This window comes from Gossypium hirsutum, chromosome D11 (genome assembly GCF_007990345.1).
Source record: "Gossypium hirsutum isolate 1008001.06 chromosome D11, Gossypium_hirsutum_v2.1, whole genome shotgun sequence".
Classification (NCBI taxonomy): Eukaryota; Viridiplantae; Streptophyta; class Magnoliopsida; order Malvales; family Malvaceae; genus Gossypium; species Gossypium hirsutum.
In genome coordinates this window covers 53,877,986-53,902,438 of record NC_053447.1, presented here as the reverse complement: position 1 = coordinate 53,902,438, position 24,453 = coordinate 53,877,986, and the positions used below count along the sequence as shown (strand labels likewise).

At 34.9% G+C, this 24,453-nt stretch overlaps 1 protein-coding gene across 1 annotated transcript; it reads right to left on the bottom strand.

Annotated features, from left to right (window-relative positions):
* Window positions 1–14,265: 14,265 nt before the first annotated feature.
* LOC107961874 (probable pectate lyase P59) lies at window positions 14,266–16,099 on the bottom strand. The gene is made up of 2 exons (XM_016898037.2): window positions 15,084–16,099; window positions 14,266–14,990 (listed from the first exon to the last, which is right to left on the bottom strand). The coding sequence occupies exons 1-2, from the start codon at window positions 15,933–15,935 to the stop codon at window positions 14,523–14,525; spliced, it is 1,320 nt and encodes a 439-aa protein (XP_016753526.2). The 5' UTR covers window positions 15,936–16,099; the 3' UTR covers window positions 14,266–14,522.
* Window positions 16,100–24,453: the final 8,354 nt, after the last annotated feature.

Below are 24,453 nucleotides of genomic sequence, written 5' to 3'. Positions count from 1 at the left end.
TTTTAAAATAATTTTAATTTTTTTTCTATTTTTTAAAAATAATTTTAAATTTTTTATATTTTCATCAATGGCCGGATCATTAATTCGTCTTGATAGGAATCACATATCGGTGGAGCAAATGAAAATGGTAAGTATTAAATTTAATTTTTAAATATAATTTAAGATTTTTTTATTTATGAATTTTTAGATAATTATTAATTTATTATTTGTTATAAAAGTTTGAAGATCGGGTATTGGAATGCAATATCCGGAATATGCATGCTCCTCCATCTCCATTAGTAGAGAACTACCTGCGGGAAGCGGGTTTCTGGCACGTGGCGACGGTAGGCCGAGGATGCAAGTTGGACCCGAAACTGATTAGTGCGTTGATCGAGAGGTGGAGACCCGAGACGCACACATTCCATCTTCCATGTGGAGAGTGCACTATCACTCTAGAAGATGTCCATCTGCAATTGGGATTGCCGGTGGACGAGCACCCAATCACCGGGTCTGCCCAATCTAGCAATTGAGAGGCGGTGTGCTACGAACTTTTGGGCGCTATTTCCGATAAAATGGATGGAGGTAAGGTCGAGATGGGCTGGTTACGTGCCACCTTCCCCGATCCAAATACAAATTCAACCGAAATTGAAAGAATCCGATATGATCGATCATACATTCTTCAAATAATTGGAGGTTATCTGATGCCCGACACGTCACGGAGCCGTGTACATCTAAGGTGGCTGCTAAAACTCGTTGATTTTAGAGGAGTCGGTGAATTTAGTTGGGGGTCTGCCGTATTGGCAACATTATATCGGGAGATGCACGGGGCGACGCGACCGAGGAGAGTAAACATCGGAGGTTGCCTGTCACTACTGCAATCATGGGCACGATTTCGCTTTCCATTTCTACGTCCTCGAATGAACCACCCATATACATTCCCACTCGTAACGAGGTAAATTTTATATTAAATTTTGGAATTATTATGTAGATTTTGTAAGAATAAAAGTATGCTAAAAATTTATTTAATTAGGTGGAACCATCCGGCAAGTTATCGTGGATTACCATCTAAACTAGAAGATATACGGCTTCTATTGGAGCAACGGTCGGAAGCAGAAGTAAGTATTATTGCAAATAGATATTTCCATACATTCGCTAGTCGATTGATATTTAGTATTTAGTATTTAGAATTATGTATATAACTAATATTTCTATCATGTTCATATAGTTTCAATGGACACCATACGAGGATCCGGCAATTCGGGCAGTAATCCCGGAAGAGTTTTTACAAAATCTGAACGCTTGGCACGCGAAAGTGGTGTTGATCAACTATGCAACCGTGGAGCCCCACCAGACAGACAGAGTGCTACGACAGTTTGGATGTAGACAACCGATTCCTGAGGACCTTGAGGTGTTTGACGATCACCACAAAATCGACCTTCGGCTATTAGGTACTGATTGGCCTAGATACTGGTCCGAGTACACGGAAATGTGGGAAAATCGGCATGAATATCTACCTACTCGGGAACAAATCATCGTTTCGGAGTTAGCATGCGTTCCAGAATACATGCCATGGTTTAGGCTCCATGGCAAGCCATATTTACTTACGCCAGAGGAGAGGCAGCGGCAAATACGTGTCGGAAGGGAAAGGCGCGGGCCTCTAAATCTAAGACGAGAAGACTACGAAGGCAGCCCCTCAATGAGGCCCAGACAGTCACCCGGCTCATCATCAGCGACCATGCAATCACCGGCCCCAACGAGAGCACCGACGCAGTCACCTGACGCAGCAATTCAACAGATGATACCCACGCAACCGCCTTTCCCTATGATGCCAGGTGTGTTTCCTAGCCCTTATATGTACCCTAACCCTTACATGTATCCTTTTCCGAATCCTATGGCAGGTTGGAGCCAAATGCCCGGTTCAGCTCCATTTCCTGTTATGCCGAGCGGACCGCCGATATCTAGGCCAGCAGCGCAGGAGGGATCGCAATGGGGGTCGTTGGGGAGCTCTCCTTTTTACCACTCGCCACCAACGTATGGCTTTCAAACACCGTCGCCGTTCATGATGCAAACACCTCCACATACACTATTCTTTGAAGGTGGATCATCGTCCCAAGTCCGACAACCAGATGTCGAACCGGAAGAACCACAATCACCATCAGAGGAAGAACAACCGCCGTCGGAAGCTAGAGGAAGGAGGAATCCAACGCGTAACCGTCGACGGCCACCATGTGGAACCGAATCCCTCGGGCATAGACATTGATTGTCATATTTAAATTTATTATCTGATGTAATAAAATAGAATTTTATTTAATATAATAAAATAGAAGTTCAATTTGATGTAATAAAAACCCTAATTTTTTTAAAAACCCTAACTTAATTAAAAACCCTAACCCTAACCTAACCTAATTAAAAACACTAACTTAATTAAAAACCCTAACCCTAACCTAATTTAAGTAAAAACCCTAACCCTAACCTAACTTAATTAAAAACCCTAACTTAATTAAAAACCCTAACCCTAACCTAACCTAATTAAAAACCCTAACCCTAACCTAACCTAATTAAAAACCCTAACCCTAACATAACTTAATTAAAAACCCTAACTTAATTAAAAACTCTTACCCTAACCTAATTTAATTAAAAACCCTAACCCTAACCTAACTTAATTAAAAACCCTAACTTAATTAAAAACCCTAACCCTAATCTAACTTAATTAAAAACCCTAACTTAATTAAAAACCCTAACCCTAACCTAATTTAATTAAAAAGTCTAACCCTAACCTAATTTAATTAAAAACCCTAACTTAATTAAAAACTCTAACTGTAACCTAATTTTACATAATTTGATAATTTTACTCACCATTAACACAATTGTTGGACTTAATAATTTTACATAATTTGATAATTTTACTAACCATTAACACAATTGTTGGACTTAATAATTTTACCTAATTTGATAATTTTACCTAATTTAATTAAATTTTTTTTGGCTTAATAATTTTACATAATTTTACATAATTTGATAATTTTACTAACCATTAACACAATTTTTGGACATAATAATTTTACATAATTTGATAATTTTACCTAATTTAATTAAATTGTTTTTGGCTTAATAATTTTACATAATTTTACATAATTTGATAATTTTACTAACCATTAACAAAATTTTGGGACTTAATAATTTTACATAATTTTGCATAATGTTAGATTTGGTAAAATGTTTTGACTGGTACTAACAATTAAGAATTTAAACTAATTTGATAATTTTACTAACAATTAATACAATTATCAATTAATAATTGAATAAAATAATTTTTTTCTAAAATTACATTCAACTATTGCAATTAGGGCATGATCGACTTGTATGGCCTGGGTTCCTACACCATCCGCACAACTTCTGTTGACTGGCTGTTTCTCGGATATCCATATTGTTCCGTATTCTAGTGGAGCAATGTCGACCCTTTGGTTTGCGACGCAATTCTCTATCTGGTAACAGCTTAAAAGGAGCAAGAGATACGGGCGACCACTTACGTTCATCTGGGATCGGTGGGAAAACGTGTCTCCATACGTTGTACATGTTTTCTAATTTGTACACTTCGTCCACATAACTCATCGGATCCAGACGGAGTTTCTGACAAGTTGCAATAACATGAGCGCATGATAACGAAGTGCATCAAACTTCCCACAGTCACAAGTCCTGTTTCGCAAGTGTACACGATATTGCCCGCCAACAACACTTTGGTGCGGTCTGTCAAACTCCATCACGCGAAACCATAAATTGTCTCGATCGTGACAGACTGTGTGCATGAAGTTTGCCCTCGCCTTCGCCTTGTTAATTTCTTGAACTACCTTACTGCACCATACATGGTCACCCTGCATCTGGCCTGCATAAGTTGCTGCTCACTTTGGAAATAGTGCCGCCAAACGGAAATATGCCTCTTGCACAACCGATGTTATCGGTAGATGGCGCATTCCCTTAAGAGCAGAATTTATGCATTCTGGCAGGTTCGACGTCATATGGCTATATCGTAGGCCTCCGTCGTATGCTTGTGCCCACTGTTCGAAACGTATGTTACAAAGGTAGTCTGCCCCTTCTCTGTTTTGGGATCGTAAAATTGCCAACATCTCGGCAAAACGATCTTTATTTATTTCATACCCTGTCAATATAAGATCATAGCGAATATTTTATACCACTTCTACCAATAAAACTAATTCAAATTGACAAACAAAATAATACAGTTATAGACTAAATACCCATGTTGGTCACTTGTCGTCGTTCGCTCTTAGATGGATATTGCATGTAGTAGTTCGAAGCAACGTGTCTTAGGCAATATCTATGGTGTGTGCGCTGCCACAAGCTTCTCTCTCGATCAAATGCAGCTAGTATACCGGTGCACCGATCTGAAATAACACAGATATCAGGTTGGGGGCACACGTGCCTCCTTAACCTCGAGAGAAAGAAATCCCAGTCATCAGACGACTCCCCCGGTGTTATTACAAATGCAATTGGAAGAATTCTCCCACCGCCGTCCTGTACCACTACACCAATAGCCGATGAGTATACCTACCAAACATGAAGGTACCGTCAATTTGTACCAACGTCTTACACTATGGAAATGCGTCTCGGCATTACTTAAAGGTCCAAAATAGGCGTTTGAACACTTGGCATTCACGTAGCAATCGGCCGTTGTAGTACACATGTTTCGTTTCAAGGTCTGTGATGGCACCTGGGACATATCTCTCTAGCACCTGGCACCACTGCCATATTTCATTATATGAGGCCTCCCACCCACTATGCATCTTTTCCAACGCCTTCTGCTTAGCTATCCAAGCCTTGCGGTAAGAGGGCGTGTACCCCATTTGGCTACAGATATTGGCAATTATCACCGGCACTGAAGTCCTAGGATCTGCTTTTATCGTGGGCAGTATCAAGCTAGCTAACATAGCTGAATCCATTTTGGGATGATCTTGTGAAACACCTACAGAGGGAGTACATTAAATAATGCAACATTGCAAAATAAAATTATTATTCAGATACATTCAATCCTGTACCTGCAGCATATGTATGTGGACCTTTGTACTTTTTTATCTCCCACAACCCTATCTTTTTCCTTAACGAGGCGACGATTTTCCATGAACATGTGCCGTCTTGCACCGCACACTTCGCCTCAAACTTATTAGATTTTGATTTAACGACATGGTAATTAACGCCGTTTTTGATGCTATGTTGTTTCAAAGCACCAATAAAACTATCCTTGTTGGTAAACTGGTTACCAACTTCAAGTTCACCGAAATCTACCCCTGAACTTGTACGATCGCGCAACCGGTGTAGTAGATCTGGAAACTCTAACGCATCATCTGCTGACTGATTGACATTATGCATGTGGGTTGGAGGTGAGTATACTCTAAATCGTGGATTTTCTTCTTCATCTGAACTCCTTTCAGCATCTCACCCTCTGTTGGAATCGACTCCGGTTCAAAAAATAATCTCACTTCTACACCATCCAGCCCGGGCTCTCGAGGTGGATCCACATCGGAGTCATCTTCTAACCCATAATCATCTGCAGAGTACGACGTCCCTTCACCAGTTGACGTCGTAGGTAGTACGTCATCCCTTCTTCTGGGCATTTGATAACGTCCCCAATTGGATGTAGATTGCCATCCACTAGAACTTGATATAGTTCCCCAGTACGTATTTTCAGCATCAAACGTCGAGCCACTGACGTACATGTCCCATCCACCGATAGAGTGTCTTGCGGGGGATGTGCATTCGACACCGCTACCGAACATGGGCTGTTCCGTATTTTGTAACCCGTTAACCGAGTGTCGGCCAGGGGTCGTGTATACATCTGGAACACCGGACGAAAGTACTTCAGTTGGTGACATAAATTGTACATATAACTCAATATAAGTTGCTCCACTAGCAAGAAGAGTCTGCACCATTGCCTCCAAGCTACGAGCACATTTTATGTCGAACGAGTCATATGTCACCGGATCAACACAAGAACAAAATCGATACGTGATTGACAAAACTTTCATTGGCGTCGTTCCGAAGATTTTACGCCTAATTCTTTTACGAAGTTCTGTCAAATCTATGTTCTGGTTAAATGACAGTCGCACTGTATTCTCCGACAAAAAAACAACACCATTCTCGGTGTGGAAAACCTCACCATCGTAGTAAATAACAGCACTAATACGTTCACTCATTTTGAAACTCTAACTTTCTTAGCCTCTCTAAATTGTTTCTGCTATGACTTATGCATTCTAAGAACATTTTCTGCCTAATTTATAGCCTCAGCCCAAACTTGCTACTGTAGCAAAATCGCATCCACGAGGGCGTGATTTCACAATTTCTTCCCAAATAGCATCCTGGTAGAGGTGATTTTATACTATTTGCTCAAAAACGTCAAAAAAAATTATTTCTTACATGACCTACTGTAGCAAAATCGCGTCCACGAGGGCGCGATTTCACAATTTCTTCTCAAATAGCATCCTGGTAGAGGCGATTTTATACTATTTGCTCAGAAACGTAAAAAAAAATTATTTCTTACATGACCTACTGTAGCAAAATCGCGTCCACGAGGGCGCGATTTCACAATTTCTTCTCAAATAGAATCCTGGTAGAGGCGATTTTATACTATTTGATCAGAAACGTCAACTCGAAATAATTTATTTCGGGACCTAAAAACCCTAAAGAGCCTAAACCTTAAACCCTAAAAGCCAAAAAAAACCAAACGTGAAAAATGCGTTTAGATCAGGACCTTTAGCGGCGCTTTCCCACAAACGTCGCTATAGCTCAAGATCTTTAGCGGAGCTTTCCCCACAAACGCCACTATAGATCAAGACCTTTCGCGGTGCTTTCCCCACAAACGCCACTATAGAACAGATCTTTAGCGGCGCTTTTCCCACAAACGCCACTATAGAGCAGACCTTTAGCGGCGCTTTTCCCACAAACGCCGCTATAGAACAGACCTTTAGCAGCGCTTTTCACACAACCGCCGCTAAAAACATATCTTTTAAAAAATAATTTTTTTAAATAATATTTATTTCTATGATAAATATTATATTATGTTTTAAGGATAAATAAAAAATATTATTTAAATTAAATTTTCTACGAAAATTTTAACTTTAAAACTAAATATAAAAAATTAATGAATTTAAATTTAGAATTTAAAATAATAAATTAATAATATAATTAAAATCCAAAAGTTAAAACTCTTAATTAAAAATAAAAATTTAAAATCAAAACTAAAATAAATAATACATATGCAAGGTAATAAAACATACAATGCATTTTCTTAATGTAAATCTTGGTAATAAAAAATATAATACATTTATTTAATCAAGGAAATCTTGTAATGAACTTAAAGCAATGAGCGTCAGAATTGAGAAGAAAAAAAGAATCACGATACGCAAACGAGATCCAGAACTTCTGTTCCTTTAGACGCCCACACTGGATAGTCCCCGCTTCAACGCCATTGGCTATCAAAGCCTAATAACAACAATAGCAGCAGTAAAATCACTCATCAAAAGATGGAAAAAGGATAATTACAAGTAACAGTGAGGAGATCACATGAAACTGAAAGCAGTAGATCCGTATCGAAGCTAGTTGGAATGGAAATCCATGGGAAAGCAAGCATAGATTAAAACTTCATAGAACTTTCTCTAAAAACTTCATAATAAACTGCTTCAGTCTACTTTTTACTTTACTTAGTACAACAATTACATGATATGCCAAAATAAAAAATATGGGTCTGCGCCACAGAATCCATAAAAAACTTCATAGAACTTTCTCTAAAAATTTACTTGCCAATGTTCTCAACCTTTTTTCAGGAATTTGGAGCATGCAGAAACCATATAATTTTTGTGCATCAGTTACTTGAAAGCTAAAGGACGAGTAGAAATAATTGGTACTTAGAGCCTCAAGGTGAGCTTAATAAAGTCAAGAATGAGAGTTACCAATTTTCTCAATGCTCATGAGTGTTGGATACAGGTTTTAACTTACCAAGCTTGTTGCTTTGAGAATAAACGACTTCTGTTACTTGAGGGCTCACCATGACTGCTCCAATCGGCATATATCCTGCTCCAATCGGCATATATCCAAACATTGTCCCAACTCCCAAGCCTCCCAAATGCAGAAATAACCTACAATGCAATGCACAAAACCTCACTTATGAAAAAACCATTCAATCATCTCTCATATGTTACTTGGACTTGAGCATGAGTGTCGGAGGAAATGGTTATAGGAAATATTTCAAGCAAAATGAAGAGCCAGGGATCGAGATTTAGCAAAAATACCTCGTCTGCAATGAAAAGTATGTCGTATTTTTTCACAATAGCTTGTACCTGCATGGTATTTGACAATGCTACATTAGTAAAGCCATGTTCATTATTATCAATATAAGCTTGTAATGAGGGCAATCAGTGTGCAACACAAATGGAGGTGGCAGGTTGAAGTTTTGATACAGAGGTGGAAGTCTATAATGGTAAATCTATATATATATATCTCTGTTAAACAATCAAGTAAAACCATTTTTTACCAATAAAAATAAGTACCATTTTTACCCTGAAAGACTAGCTGATATCCAAGTTGAACCATGGTATCTAAAGAAATTTAAAGAAAGATAAATTATGTTATGCAAGTGAACTAAATAATGACACATGGTTTGAAGGTTAGGATTTTTGAATTTTACGCTTTGGCTCTAGCAATAAATTTCTTCTTCTCTAATCTTCCAAGTGCATTATTATAATACCAAACAAGCTTCACCTATACATATAAATTCAAGCATCAAATTAGACTCGTTACTGATATGAATGCTTGTAAAGACAAAAAGAACTTCAAACTAACAATATATGTTATATAAGTGAAAAACCTGAGTATCATTTGCTTCAGATCCACTATTTGCCATGCCTATTTCCAGTTTTCCCGCCCCTGGTGAGGAAAATGGAAATTTAGATTTCAACCCTCAAAAATGTTTGAGTTTCCATTAGTCGTCCATAGTTTATGTATCTTTTAGATTTTTTTCATTTGAAAATTGAAATGAACTAATTAAAGTGACATAATAAATATACATCTAACAATGTTAGACACAATAAGTAAAGTTTAAATAAAGAAGTTATGACAACAAATTATGATATGATATGAAGACATAAATGCTCTGAAATAAAAAAATGACTTGTAAATAATGAGACAACAATAGAAAATACTAGAAAGGAATTAACAAACAAGGAACCTGTTTTCAGCCTACTGCTGCAAGGTAATTGAACTTTTGATTAATGAAGTAGCTAGACTCAAATGTGAAGGAAATCAAATTTATAAACTCTAGTAGAAGAAGAGCGGGAAATTGTTGCTTTAGTTCAAAAATACTGCTACTTCTAAGCTTGTCACAAGTGGAAAATGCAAAAATTAAATAGATTTGACTTAAAGAATGATTTTGACACTTGCTGCACTAACTTAACTTAAATAACAAGTACATTTCTCCAAAAATGGAATTTGGAAAGCTAGAAATAAGTAATACCTAGGCACAAATGTGGAAGCAAATTAACATGACATTGGTAAAAATCGAGATACTGTTGCTTTAGTTAAAAAATTGATTCTACTTCTGGGCTTTAGATATAGAATTAAATAGATTTTGTTTAAAGAGAAAATAATTCCAATCCTTGTTGCACTTACTTATAAGGTTAAATAACCAACACACAATCCCTTCTAGCTCCTATATAAACAAATAATCAATAATCCTATTCACTACATCCCAATCTGACAAGCTTAGAGTAGTCAATAAACCAATTATTCATTAATGTATAATAACAAAAGAATCGAACATTTGGTCTCTATAATGCAAATTAAATGACAGGTTTAGATGAAATTAAAATAGAAGACACCACCCTACACTGTAGAACATACAAAGATAAGGAAAAGAAGTAGCAAATTATTTCTTACATGCATTGTATGAGTCTTCCCGCTACTTGTCATGCCATAAGCAAAAATGGTGCCTGAAGCATTGCAGTTTCTTGTTCAGTCTTCTCAAACAGTGCCTTACGAAGCTCACCAACTTCTTGCTCTAAGTGCTCTACCTAAAGAAGAAAAACAGATGTTCAGTATGAAATAATATTGTATTCATCAAAAGGAAAACCTATATACTACCTGCTATTGAAGATCTGGAACAAAAAAAGAAGAAGAAGAAGAAAAAAGATTTTTTTTTAGCAAAGACAGAAAAAGAAATTGAAACAAAAATTCTTCACCTTCTTCAATATTTTTTTTTATCTTTTTATTTCAGCGAACAGCCAATGGCGTCTTAGTAAAGGCAATGTAAAAGAAAGGGGGGAAAACAAAGTGCAAAAACCCTAATAGATCGAGAGAAAAGGAGTAGCTATGGTGAGTGAATTCAGTGCAGTGAAATGAAAAGGAAAAAGAAGTGTGATTGGTGTAGGTGTATTGACTGGTGTTGTAGGAAATGGGAGATTTGGGGGATTTCAGCTGAAGAAAAACAAACTTTTATTTGGGGATTTAGGGCGCACGATGGAGATGAGAAGAAGAGGGACTAACGAGCGGGTAACCGAAATTCATTTTTTGGACTGAGCGGGATTTTGATTTGCTTTTTTTGTGGCTTTTTTAATAAAAACGCCGCAAAAAATCATTTTATTTTTAATAAAATGATAAAATATATAATATTATTTGTATATATTTTGAGGAAAATTATAATATTATTATATATAATCAATGCAACATTTTTAAGGCACCTTATTAAAAAATGGTAAAATAATTTTGTAGTCTTTAATGTTTGTAATTTTTATTAATTTGGTCTTTTCTTTGAAAGTATATAAATATTATAAAAATAAAAGTTTAAAATCTTTTTAAAATTTCTAAAAAAATTTAAAATCTTTTAAAATTGATTTTAAAATTTTAAATCACGAAAAATATAAAACCTTTCAAAATTTAGAAAAATATATGTTATTTACTCTTTAAATGATAATTAGAAATGTTCACTACCCATACAACCCACCTAGTCCAACATATGGTTAGGCTTAGATTTATATTTTTTAATCTTAGGCTAGCTGAACTTAGCCAGTTTTACCATTTAAAATAATAAAAATATTAACAAGTTATATTGACATTATTTTTAATAATTAAATTTAAATATAAAATATTTTTTATTGTTTTTAAACAATGAAATGGGTGATTCGGGTAAAACGAGCTTGAAGTTGGAAAAGTTTTTTAAATTGGGCATTGGCACAGCTTGGTCTGGCTTGGCCCACTAATTAATTCGATATTTTAAAACCTTTGCAAAGTTTAATCTATTCAATCAATTCTTACTTGATGATCACGGCGGGGACAAGGCAAAACACGTAAAAAACTGAACCAGATAAAAAAAATGAACCGAGCACTAGAAATACTGAACCGGGAAGGGATAAGATGGGGATATCCTTGGATATAGCTTATATCGATTTTGAAGAACCAAATCTTCACACGATTTTGAAGAACCAAATTAATATTATCTCTTTTACAATTATATAAGAAATTAATTAATATATAAATTAGAAAACACTAGTTAATCTAAACCCTAAACCATAAATTTAAACCCTAAAACCTTAAAACCATAAACCCTTAACATATAACCTCTAAACCTTAAACCCCAACCTTTAAACCATAAACCATAACCCATAATCTCTAAACCCATAATCCATAAACCTTAAAATGGCAACACCTAAACCTGTCTAAACCATGCATATACCCTAAACCAAGGACCTAAACCCAAAATCCATAAACCTTAAAATGGTAACACCTAAACCTATTTAAACCATATACCCTAAACCAAAAACCCTAAACTATAGTGATAATTAATTCAACATTTTAAAATTAATACTATCTCTTTTACGATTATATAAGAAATTATTTAGTGATAATTAATTCAATATTTTAAAATTAATGCTATCTCTTTTACAATTATATAAGAAATTATTTAATATATAAATTAAAAAATTAGTAATGTACCCAAAAAACTTTAAAATTATTTTAAATAATAGTATTTTAGTTTTTCCATTTTTAACAAATATTTTAAATTATTTTAAATCCATGAGCATTATTAGCGGCACTTTCCCAAAAACGCCGCTAAAGCCCTAGGCATTAGCGGCGCTTTCACAACTTTCACAAAAACGCCGCTAAAGGCCTGCGCATTAGCGGCGCTTTCCCAAAAACGCCGCTAAAGCCCTGGGCATTAGCGGCGCTTTCCCAAAAACGCCGCTAAAGCCCTGGGCATTAGCGGCGCCTTCCTAAAAACGCCGCTAAATCCCCGAAAGCCGGTGTCGTTGGGCTTAGATTTTTTGCGGCGCTTTATTGAAAACGCCGCTAGCTTATTTTTAGCGGTATTTTTCATAAAGCGCCGCTAAATCTCAATCTTTAACGGCGTTTTCCAAAAAGCGCCGCTAATGCTCAATCTTTAGCGGCGTTTTTTATCCAAACGCCGCTAAAAACCTATTTTGGTGTAGTGGCTAAGACTGGCTTGGTAGGTTGCAGTTAGAAGGAGCCCTAAAATGACTAATAAGGCATTGCAGTCATCGCCTGATATATTAACCATATCATGAAAAATTAGTAAGGATGCCTTTGTCACATACTTGACAATTTGTTTCTCCAACTCAAGACTAAAGTTTGAAACTCTTGGAATAAAGCAACCCCGTAGAACAGTAATGCTTTCTCTGCCATTATGGTTTTGTGCAACATCCAATGCTGTCAACATTTAATTTTAATTTTTCAATACAAAATGAATATGGTTCTAAACTACACAATCTTGATCCCACCCAATTCTGAAAAAGAATGGTTGTGCTTTAAATGAATAACACCTCACGCTGTCAACATTTTCTTATAACCTAGCAATTTCCCTAGATGTCAGGAACAAGAGGAGAGCCCTTCGGGAAAATCTGAACAAAAGTAGTTGACAAAACATTAATGTTTTCCCTCGATGTCTGTATTATAAAATCCCTGTAGTAGTCGGATTATATTTTAATTTTTTTTAAAGAATAAATAAATTAAAATTTCATCCATGTGAAAAATCGATAATCAAATAACTCAAAATTTATTTAGGTTCTGTTTGTTTCACTGAAAATAGTTTCCGGAAAATGATTTCTGGAAAATGACTTACTTTTCTGGAAAAGCTAATATTTTCTGGTGTTTGGATGAATCTGTATAAAATATTTTCTGGTGTTTGGATGAATTTGTGTAAAATATTTTCTTTTGTTTCATAAAAGTCGTTTTCAATTAAGCAAACATACATTTGAGATTTTTTTTATTTTTTCATTGTTTAATTGAGTTTATTTTATATCTATAATTTTATATTTTACATTGGTTTTACATATATTAAAAATATTTTGTTAAATTTAGGTTTATTGCAACGATTATTTTTTAGTTACATGACTACCAACTGAGTATTTTTTATTTAAAAATGCGACTTTAACAAAATTGACAAAAAAAAAATCAACAATGTCAGTAGTTGGACTTGATTTTCAAATTTGGAAAGTAGAGGGACTAAATTCTTGAAAATAAAAGTGCATAAACTAAATTGTAAATTTGTGAAAAGTATATAGACTTATGACATATTTTAACATTTATACTACAAAACATTTATTATTAATATATTTATAATTGTAATAAATATTTAGTATTAAAATATTAATATTGATATTTTCAATAATCTGTGAATAATATTATTTAAAATTATTATTTTTAAAATTTACTATTAAAATAAAATTTAAATATTAAATAATTTATTATTTTAATAAATTATATTAATTATATTAATAATTAATTATATGAATAAATATAAATAATTAAATACGTATGTTTAATAATATCAAAAATATAATATTTTATATTAATATTTTAAATATTTTTAAAAATTAAAATAAAATTTATTATCAATATAATAATATTAAACTTGATTTAAGTTAATTTTTATATAAAAGTAAAATTATCTATTGAAAAGCTCTTTTCTAAAAAATGACTTACATTCTTCAAAAGGATAAGTCATTTTACAAGGAAAAAAAGCTTATTTTCCATTTTCCTGTAAATTATTTTCCGTTGACCAAGTTGTTTTCTCTAAAACAAAAATAGAAAAATACAAAAAAAATTTATAAAATCTTTTACATATAAACAAACGGACTCTTAATTGATGATTTCAGTTGGGGGTTTAGATGCATTCTTCTCCTTGTTGTTTCAGAATAGTAGCTTTATCAACACGCCAATTTGAATGGCAACGTGAAGTCCAAAAAAAACAAGGAAGAAGAAGAAGAAAAAGAGACAAAACTGCATAATTGTATTCATAACAGGCAACAGTCATATATAGTTCTATTCAAGGAAACCATTTCAGTGAACAAAACTGGAATTAATAGAAATAAGGATTAAAGGACTTGCCTCATAGTACACTTGAAACCCAAAACCAAATAATTAAAAAATTAAAAAATAATGTCGATGGAGAAAATCGGTGGATCTGGGCTTGTGGATATCAAATGTTGTACATAACAAAGAAAGGACGCATGCTTATCATAGTGCTTTTAGCAAGGCTTGCCGGGTTTGCAGTTGAGTGTTCCGGCATACTTGGTGAGTTTGGGGGCCATCTCACCGGGATTGAAAGGCATCATTTTGTTGGTACCGTATTTCTTGCTGGCTTTGGGATCACCGGATGAAACAAAAAAGGCACCGTTCTCGAAATGGTCACCCTCTGATATCCAGTTCCATTTCTTCCACACTTCGGGTGGTGCGAACACCCTTTTGGTCACCTCCCTAGACGCGAAGGTGGATGACGCGGTATACCTGTTGCCCTGGCTGATAATTGTAGGATTGCGACTGCCGCCTATTGCATACATGAGCCAGTGAGTGTAGTCGTTGTTGACGACATGGATAAAACCGTGTCGGCACCTAGGCATCCTCTCTACCAATCCTTTACCGAAGTGGTTCAAAGCGACGGTTATCTGCATCTTCTGGTCCTCAGTGTAGGAGTCGCTTGCTCCGAACAACAACACCTGCAATATTTCATTATACTTCTTGTTCAAAATCCTCGTTCCTGCCTAGTTTAAATAGAAGAGAAAAAAAAAAAAGAAAAAGGTTGTAATTACCTCATTGTGGTCAGTGAAATGGCAGTTGGAAATGGTAACGGCAGTGGAACCCTGAATAACATCGATAAGACCATCGGAGCAATTGGTAACCGAAAGATGGTCGAGCCAAATGTTGGTTGCTCCGAACAGAGAGATCCCATCTCCGTCGCTGGCAGTCCTTAACCCGAAGTGGTCTTCAGCATCCCTGATGGTGCCACCAGTGCCGGTAATAATGTGATGGATATGGAGGCCATGGATAATGACGTTCTTGACAAACTGGACCGTAATACCAGCACCCTTAGCAATCTGCACATTGGCTCCCCTAGCATCAATGGTCTTGTTGCTTGTAATAATGAGCTCCTGTTCCAGGGTGATGATCATGGATCCTTTGAAAGTGATCCAAAGTGGTCTTCTTTGGATGACAGCATGACGCAGAGTTCCAGGTTTGGGGTTAAGAATATCATCAGAAGGGTCAGTGACCACGTAAAACTCACCCTCCTTTCCACCGGTAGTACCACGAGCAAATCCAGGGGCACAATCGGCCAGCCTCTTCCTGTTTTTTTCCCAGTTAGGATCACACCGCCAGCAGCTATCAACGGGGTTGGTTATTTCACATGGACCATTTTCTTTCGTTCCCTTCAACACCCTTCTGGTGCTATTAAGCTTAATCATGGTTTTGGCAAATTGGTCGTTGTAATGGTGGACCACCTCCTCAGGATTGGGGTGATAAGCCTTGTTCAGGTTCTCAATGGCTTCCAATTTCCGTGCCTTCCAATAATCGTCATATTCAGCAATGTGAGCTTGAGGGGTTGGGATTTGGACAACAAAAGACAAGGAAATTAAGAGAAACAAGCTATAACTATGAGCAGCCATCGTGGTTTTATCTTCTTCTTTTTTTTTTAAAGCAAAATTGGAAAAGGTCTAATCAAAGCCCAAATCCTGCAAACAACAGGTTGGTTGCAGACAGGACCTTGATAGGAGAAAAAAGCCACGCCAACTAGTTGAACTCAAGCTTGGCCTGCATGGAAGATGATGATCATGGTGGCGTTTATACTACAGGGATTCGTTAAAATTAGCAAACACACGCTTAATAATTAAAAAAGAAAAAGAAAAAACACTTGGCTACGAGTGTTTCCAACGGCTAAAAATAGGGGAAAGGGGAAAACGTTCGGATTTTCATTTTTGATAAAAACAGCTGAGAATTTTCCTGCAATTTTAGCGCCATTTTGAATGCATAATTCCCTGCCGTTGGAAATTACAGATAAATTTTGGTCTAATTCTTCTCTAATCCCTGTACTCTTAATTTTTTAGATTCAATCTCTTTACTTTTAATTTCAAGAATTTAATCCTTTTACTTCTGATTTAAAGTTTTAAATTTCAATTAAATCTAAATATGTGATATCAATTGAGCTTTAAATTTTTAATTGGACCTTTCGATATAAAAAAAAATAGGTATTAAAATTTAACTAAAGTTTATTAGTAGTTTTACCTACTAGATTTTAATTTTTTTTCTTAAACAAATTATTTAGATTCTAATTTTTAAATTAGATACGTAAAGGATTAATTTCATGAAATTTTAAAAACTAAAAACATTAAATTTTAAAACTCTGATGAGAACATAGATTAGAGGCATAATTAAACCATTGAGGTGATTTCTAATACATATTTCATTATTTCTCTTCAAGAACGGATGGTAGATAAGTAAAACTAGGGTAAGCGAAATTTGATTAGACTCAAAAAAATAAAAAAAATTAAATTTTGAATTATTCGAATCGACTTAATCGAGTCAATTTGTAACCTCCCAAACTCGACTTAGACGTTAGGGCTAGGTTGAGAAGGCTACATTAGCCACCGAAATGGCTAAGCTAACTTACGTTACTTTTGAAGACCTTAAATAAACTCATTTTATAGAAAAACAATAGGTGACGGTGTTGTTTTAGAAAAAAAATCGTTGTTCATCACTTTACTTTGTAAAAACTTGATGTTAACTAACATAGCGGGAAAACCATTATTCATGTCATTTTGAAAATCTAGTCATCTTATCGATTTATTTTAAAAAAAAAACGGTTTTTTTGCAATGCAACAAAAATTAGGGATCAATGTCAAATTTTACTTAAGCTAGGTATCATGCATTTTTTGGTTTTATGCTTGAGAAATCCATGCATGCAAAACTCCCCAAATGAAAAGTTACCAAGCCACAAATCAGAAATAATTGAAAGTTACAAACCCAAAACCAATAGAGACTTAATAATACTTATAAAAAATAGTATGAGGTCCAAGGTGATTCTCCATATGCTGGGTCTGGTCCTAGTTTTGTGGTTTACTTGAAAAGTTAAACACTATGGAGGTGAGCTTATGAAAGCTCAATGTTAGTCGAACAGCTATTTAAATGGACATAAATATCAAATACAGTGAAACATGTTAGCATTAATAGAAGAACACATAATCATCATTGGAATTTCATATCATTACATAGTCATTATCAAATCGATGTCAAATGGTGTATGAACATGGGCCATCATTCATTTGAGTAACAATCATTAATTTCGATACTATTCAATACAACACAATAAAATACGTAGCATAAATCAACAATATTCGAGAATGTCGTGAGCATGATGTAATGCAAAAAGGTTCCTACCTAAATCATTTGCTACATTCCACGAGCTCCCCAGAACCCGTTTGCCAAACTCCAACGAATGTGAGCAAAGCTTAATGTGGTAAAACCACCGTATATCATAAATGCAGAAAATCTGTTGAATAACCTATAATGCGATAAAATTGCCAATTCCCTCGGTACTCTAGCTGCAGTGCACAGACTACGTATAAATGCAGACTTAATATGCTACCGGTACTTCATGGAACTCTTTTGTCAACCACAATAATTTCCACCCCAATGCACATGTAATATGTCACACAATCTCATACGTAGCCATAATTCAATACTTTCACATTTAACTGGCATGTTCAACACGCCCTTAATTATCAAATACTTTCAGAGCATGGAATCAATAATCCAACTTTCATATTACCATTAAGATGGTATCGTTCACAAATCACAATTTCATGTACATTCACAACTTTTCTGTGTGCATGTATAGCGGTCTTTCGAACGTTTTATAATAATTCACTTTGTACGAATATATCATGCATAAGCCTTATTTTCATTCAAAAACATGCTATACATACAATCAACCATACATCAAATTAACCAAACATTTATGACAATGTCAATCCTTCAATCATTCAATCAAACTAGCAATATTGCTACCATGTCAAATAGTTAGGGCTCGAAATGTACCTGATTCGGCCATTCACAAATTTAATTACTTAACTATTAAGCCAAGTCCAATCAGCAAACTAAATCACCAATTAAATCATAATAATAATCATTACCAATCAAGTTATTGATTTTAGGACCTACACCTTATTTTACGCTCTTTTGTAGCATATTAGCGAATCTTATGGTTTCTCTAATAAACTTTAAAACGAACCTAAATTAGAAATAAATATAAAACTCAATTAATACACCTCTTAAACAGCCCCTAAACACCGGTTCAACCCATTCGTCACAAATACATCAAATTTCTAAACCCAAACTAGTTAGATTTCTTACACTGATTTGAGGCGAATTGTACACGCGAACGTCTTTTGGTTTTACTGCTGATTTGGGGCATTTAAGTCGGCACCTAACACATTTAATTACTGAAAAATCAGTAGCTAATGTATGATTAAAAAATTCCTTATTTGATCAATTAACAACTTTTCCCAATATCTAAACCGAAACTATTCACTAGTTTACAATTACCCACACTTACACTTCTCGAATTGTCAAATTTGAAGTACCGATTGATGAAGATTGATTTTCCCTAATTAACACATGTTTCAAGGCTGATTATGTGACAGCCCTAAATTGACCCTAGTCGGGAAGTGGTTTCGGGACCACAAAACCGAGTTATGAAAATAATTAATTGTTATATTCTATGCTTATTATGTGTGTACATGCATATGTGGAAATTTCATTCCCTAATTTTGCCAATTGTATGAGGAATTATTAAATAGGGATCAACATGAGACATGGTGAAATATGATAGGCTAATTTTAAAGGGCTTATTAGTGCATGTCAACACAAAGGTGGACTTGCATGTCAAATTTGCCCAATTCCCTTATAGTGGCCGGCCAAGATGGATTGATGATGGGCAATTTATTTGTTGAATTAGATATTATAATAGGAAATTGGGTTATTGGAGACATAATGAATAATAGGAAGAATGGGAAGAAAACAAAGTCTTAACTTTGTTCTTCTTAGCCGAACCAAAAGGGAGAGAAAGGGGAGCAAACATTCGGCCATTTGAAACCTAAGGAAGGTTAGTAAATCAAGTTAGATTTTTTTTTAAATTCTAGTTTGTTTTAGGTTACTCATCATGCTACTTACTTAGCCCATGCCAAAACTTTGAATTTGGATGGTTGAATTGAACATTCGGTTATGGTAGATAAGGAAGGAATTTGATTTTTATCTTTAAGTTTTGATGAAGAAATTGTTGATGAAAGAAGTTGATCTTGTTAAAAACTATAATTTCTAATACTCATATGTGTAATAGCCGAACCTAGACTTTGCTTAATGTCTTGAGCAAATGCCGATTGGGTGTTTTGAAATGGATAAATTAGGTGCTTGATTTCCTAAAGGTTCGGCATAGTACATGATATTTTTGTTAGTATGCTTTCGAAGAATTTGAGTAGTGTTATGTATAAGTAAGATTATTACGTACGGTCTTGGCGGTATATATGTACAATTGATCTATTTAGCTAATAATATCTAGGGTGATAAATAATTAAATAATATGTATACAAAGAATGTGTGAAAGAGTGAATTGCCAATAATCTCTTTAGGACAGCAGCAGTAAAGTGATTTTGGAAAAATCACCATAAATTGTGGGAGTTGAGTTAGAAGCTGAGTGAATTATGTCATTAAAGCTTGAAGAGTCTATTTTCTTACAAAAGAAACTATAAAAACAAAAGAGTTACCGATCTTGAGATATTTGAAGTATTGTGGGGCTGAGTCAAAATGACTGCTGGATTCCCTGTTCTGTTTTTAGAAAATCATTATAAATTGTAAAAAAATGATTATGAGATAAAATTTATATGCTTAGACTCCTTAATGAGTCTAGTTTCAAATGAGATTAAATACAATACATTTGGAATTCTGTAAAGTGAGAAATTGGATTCGTAGTGAAGAGTGGTCAGAATAGTCAAACAGTGAAATAGGGGAAACTTTAAGAAAAATCTGGTATTGATTGGCCAAGCCTAAAATTCTGAAAATTTTATGGATGGAAGATATACGAGTCTATATTCAGGGAAAATTAACGGCAAGTGATTTGGAGTTTAGTAGCTCCAGTTATAAGTAATTTAGTAACTACTGCTCAGGAAAACAGCTCGTAGTGAATATGTGATTTTGTTGTAAACATTAATGAAAGTTTGCCGATGAATTATTTATTGATTATTATAAAGCTTACTATAATCTATGTGTGTGAAAGTCGGATCAATATATATATATTATTCTGAAAGTAATACTTGAATAGTCGATTAATGACTATTTTAAATTTTGTTGAACTTAAGCTCAAGAGCAAAGGGGAACTAGATCCGATAAAGGGAAGGAAAAAGTAATTGAATAGCCGTTGAAGTCGTCCGACGACATTTGAGGTAAGTCTTCGAGTAATGACCCTACTTGAATTATATTGAAATGAATAGTCATACTATGACGGATAGTCGAATGTGCTTAGAGACTATCTTATAAAGCCAATTGAAATCATGCTCTTTGTGTGTGGCTACTGAGCCGAAAATTGAAAGGTTTAATAAATGTTTTGTGTTTGAGCCTTAGTAACGAAGAAATGATATGGATGTGTTATGATTATTTATATATGTGTGCATGAGCATTGGATTATATCCGGGCTAAGACCCGAAGGCAATTATGCGAGTTGATATATCCGGGCTAAGACCCGAAGGCAATTATGCGAGTTGATATATCCGGGCTAAGACCCGAAGGCAATTATGCGAGTTGATATATCCGGGCTAAGACCCGAAGGCAATTATGCGAGTTGATATATCCGGGCTAAGACCCGAAGGCAACTATGCGAGTTGATATATCCGGGCTGTGACCCGAAGGCAATTATGCGAGATGATATATCCGGGCTAAGACCCGAAGGCAATTATGCGAGTTGATATGTCCGGGTTAAGACCCGAAGGCAAATGTGTTTGCGGCTGTATTCGGTTAAATACCGAAGAAACTTGGGTTTGAATGTGAGCGTTTTGTGCTGTAACTAATTTAATAATTATGCTTGACCAACCCGAATGATAAGGTATGCTTGCATGTGCATTGGAAAAGTCGGTTCGTCTTAAATAGTATTCGTGCGATCGGCTAACGAATTTTCGGCTTTTAGAAAGGTTGATACCTTGTGTATCTATGTTGATGAAGTGTGAAGTAAGTATGATTATGAGAATGTGTGTTAATAAAGTGATTTAGTTAGCTATGTGAATGTAATACTGTAGTCAAAGCCGATTTCATTACTTGAGACTTACTAAGCTTAAAATGCTTACCCGGTTGCTTTGACTCTCTGTTTTATAGATTTTGTTCGTTAGCTATCGGATTCGGGATCAGCGAAGTCGAAGTCATCTACACTATCAAGCTCTTTTGGTACTCTTTTAGTTGAACTCTGGATATGGCATGTATAGGACTACCCCCTGTTGTTTAAGTTCTTTTGTGATGTATGTGTATAAAGCCATGCGAAAATGGCTTGTAGATGTGGAGTATGGCATTAGACCATTTGTGTTTATGTATGTATATATATGGTTTCACGATGTGACTATGGATTGAAATGGAAGTGTTGGGCTAATGATCAGCCATTGGAATGGCTAAATATGATCACATGTGGACCTATGTATGGCAAAACCCTAGTTGGTCCATGGTAACCACCAAATAGGTAAAGTTTATCTTGAAAACAGATTTTGACAGCAACAGTGGTGTAGAATTGAAAAATCACATAAATTCGTAGGAGTGGAATTAAATAGTGAATAAATTATGTAATCGAACCTTGATGAATCTACTTTCATATGGAAGTAACGAAACAATTATAGGAACAGTACAGAAAGAGATATTCGGGTTCTTGTGGAACAGGGCCAGAACAGTTTCTGGATTCACTGTTCCGCCTTTGGAAATTCACTATAAATTGACCAGAGATAATTAGGGGTCATACCATATATGTATGGATTCCTCTCTGAGTCTAGTTTCCATAGAAACAAACGGCATTAGTATTGAAGCTCTGTGCAGAGAGATATCCCAGTCGTAATGGGAAAAGGTCAGTGTAGTCGACCCCTGTAACATGAGAGACTTTGACTAATAAACTGTACTAATTGGCCCGACCAAAAATTCTAGAAAAAAATATATAGGTGGGGACATGAGTCTAGTTTCAGGGAAAAATCACAAAACTTATTTTCGAGTTGTGAAACTCAAGATATGATTTTTGAAGAGACTAGTACTCAGACTGGGCAGTGTCTGGAAAAATTTTTAAAAGTCTGTCAACACCTCGTATTCGACTCCAGTGACGGTCTCGGGTTCGGGGTGTTACAGATTAGGAGGGGTTCAAGAACCCAAGGTCATGCTTGAAAAATATGGGAAAGAAATAAAGAAAAACAACCCCCATTTCTTGCCACTAGGCACGTACACCACTACCCACGGTGGCCAAATTGGGGCTGATTTAAGACTACTTTCAAGATCAATTAAAAAGCTGGAAAAAATACCCATTAAATCATTAAAAATCTCCCAAATTCTAGATCTAGAAATTTAGGTTTTTATTTAACAAGATTTATCAAGAAATTGAGAGAAAATGAGATCTTACACAAGCTAGATGATAGAGGCGGCAATGACACTTTTTGGCAACGATAGGAATCGATCTTGGAGGTTCAAGATTTTAGATTTGGGGTTGAATATATTAGGGAAAAATGGTAGCAAGGTGGTGAAGGAGATGATGCAAAATCTTGTGGCAAAAAAAGAAAAGAAAAGATGATAGATCTAGGTGCTTATGGGCGACGACAACAATGGAGGAAGAAAGAAAAATTGTAAAACAAGAAAGAGAGGAGGAGAGGAGAAGGGAGGGACAGCTAGGGTGGATGAAATATGATTAAAGGCTGATCAAAATTATTAAAAACAATATTTATACCTAGGTTTACAAGGGTATGGACGACACACACATAAATTTTTTTTTTTGCAAAATTTAATTATATTGTAAGAGAAAAGATTCAAACTTGGAACCTTAATTTAATTTCCATGTTTTCTCATATTTCTTTTAACTATTGGGCTATTTCCTCATTTTTGAAATAAATTTGTAATATTTATTTTAAAAATAGGGTGTGTCACATACTAGAATTTGAGACAAAATTTATAAAATAATAAAAATGGTGCGATATAAGGGATTTAAATATGAGTTTTAAGAAACATTTCACTAACACTTGTCCAACAAACCAATACCTCATTTATTTCCTAAAACTGCACAAATAATCTAAAAAATTAGGGCATATCCACTCTCTCAATTCACAAACTCGATTCTCCTAACTCCTGGTTTTTGGATGTTACAGAACTTGGTTTTTTCGAATTTCAAGTTCGAATCGAGTTAAATTTTTGAATTTAAATAACTGAAATAATTCGAATAAAGCTAATATCAAACTACCTAAAAATTTGAATAAATAAATCAAATTTCAAGTTCAAATCGAGTTGAAATTTTGAATTTCTCCCCCTTTATCCCCCAAAATCAAATCCCTTCACAAACTTTTTATCCCCCTTACCTCCAAAAAGTTTTACTTCCCCCTCCCCCAATTTTACTCCCAAAATCAAAATCCCTCAAAAATATTTTATTTCTCCCTCTTTACCCCCAAAAATCAAATCCCCCACAAAATTTTTATCTCCTTTACCTTCAAATTTTTTTACTTTCTCTCCCCCTTTTACTCCCAAAAATATTTTATTTCTCCCCCTATACCCCCAAAAATCAAAATTCTCTCATTCTTTTTCATTAGTCGCTTTTATTTGTTCACTTCAATTTTTCTTTGTGTGGTCATGTTTAAAAACTTTAAAGAAAATTATTTAAAAAAGATTACATAAAAATAAAAAAAACCAAAATCATTTTTTAAATTTAACTCGAATAAGTATATTCGATTCGATTCGATTTAAATTTCATCTCACTCGACTTGATTCGAGAAAATTTCAAATCAAATTAGGATGATAAAATAAGATTCGTCAACTCGATTAACTCAAAAAATTTTAATTTGATTCAATTCGATCGAACGCTCACTTAAGTAAAACCCTTCAACTCCTTTGAAATTATTAAGGCCGGAAAAAACTCAA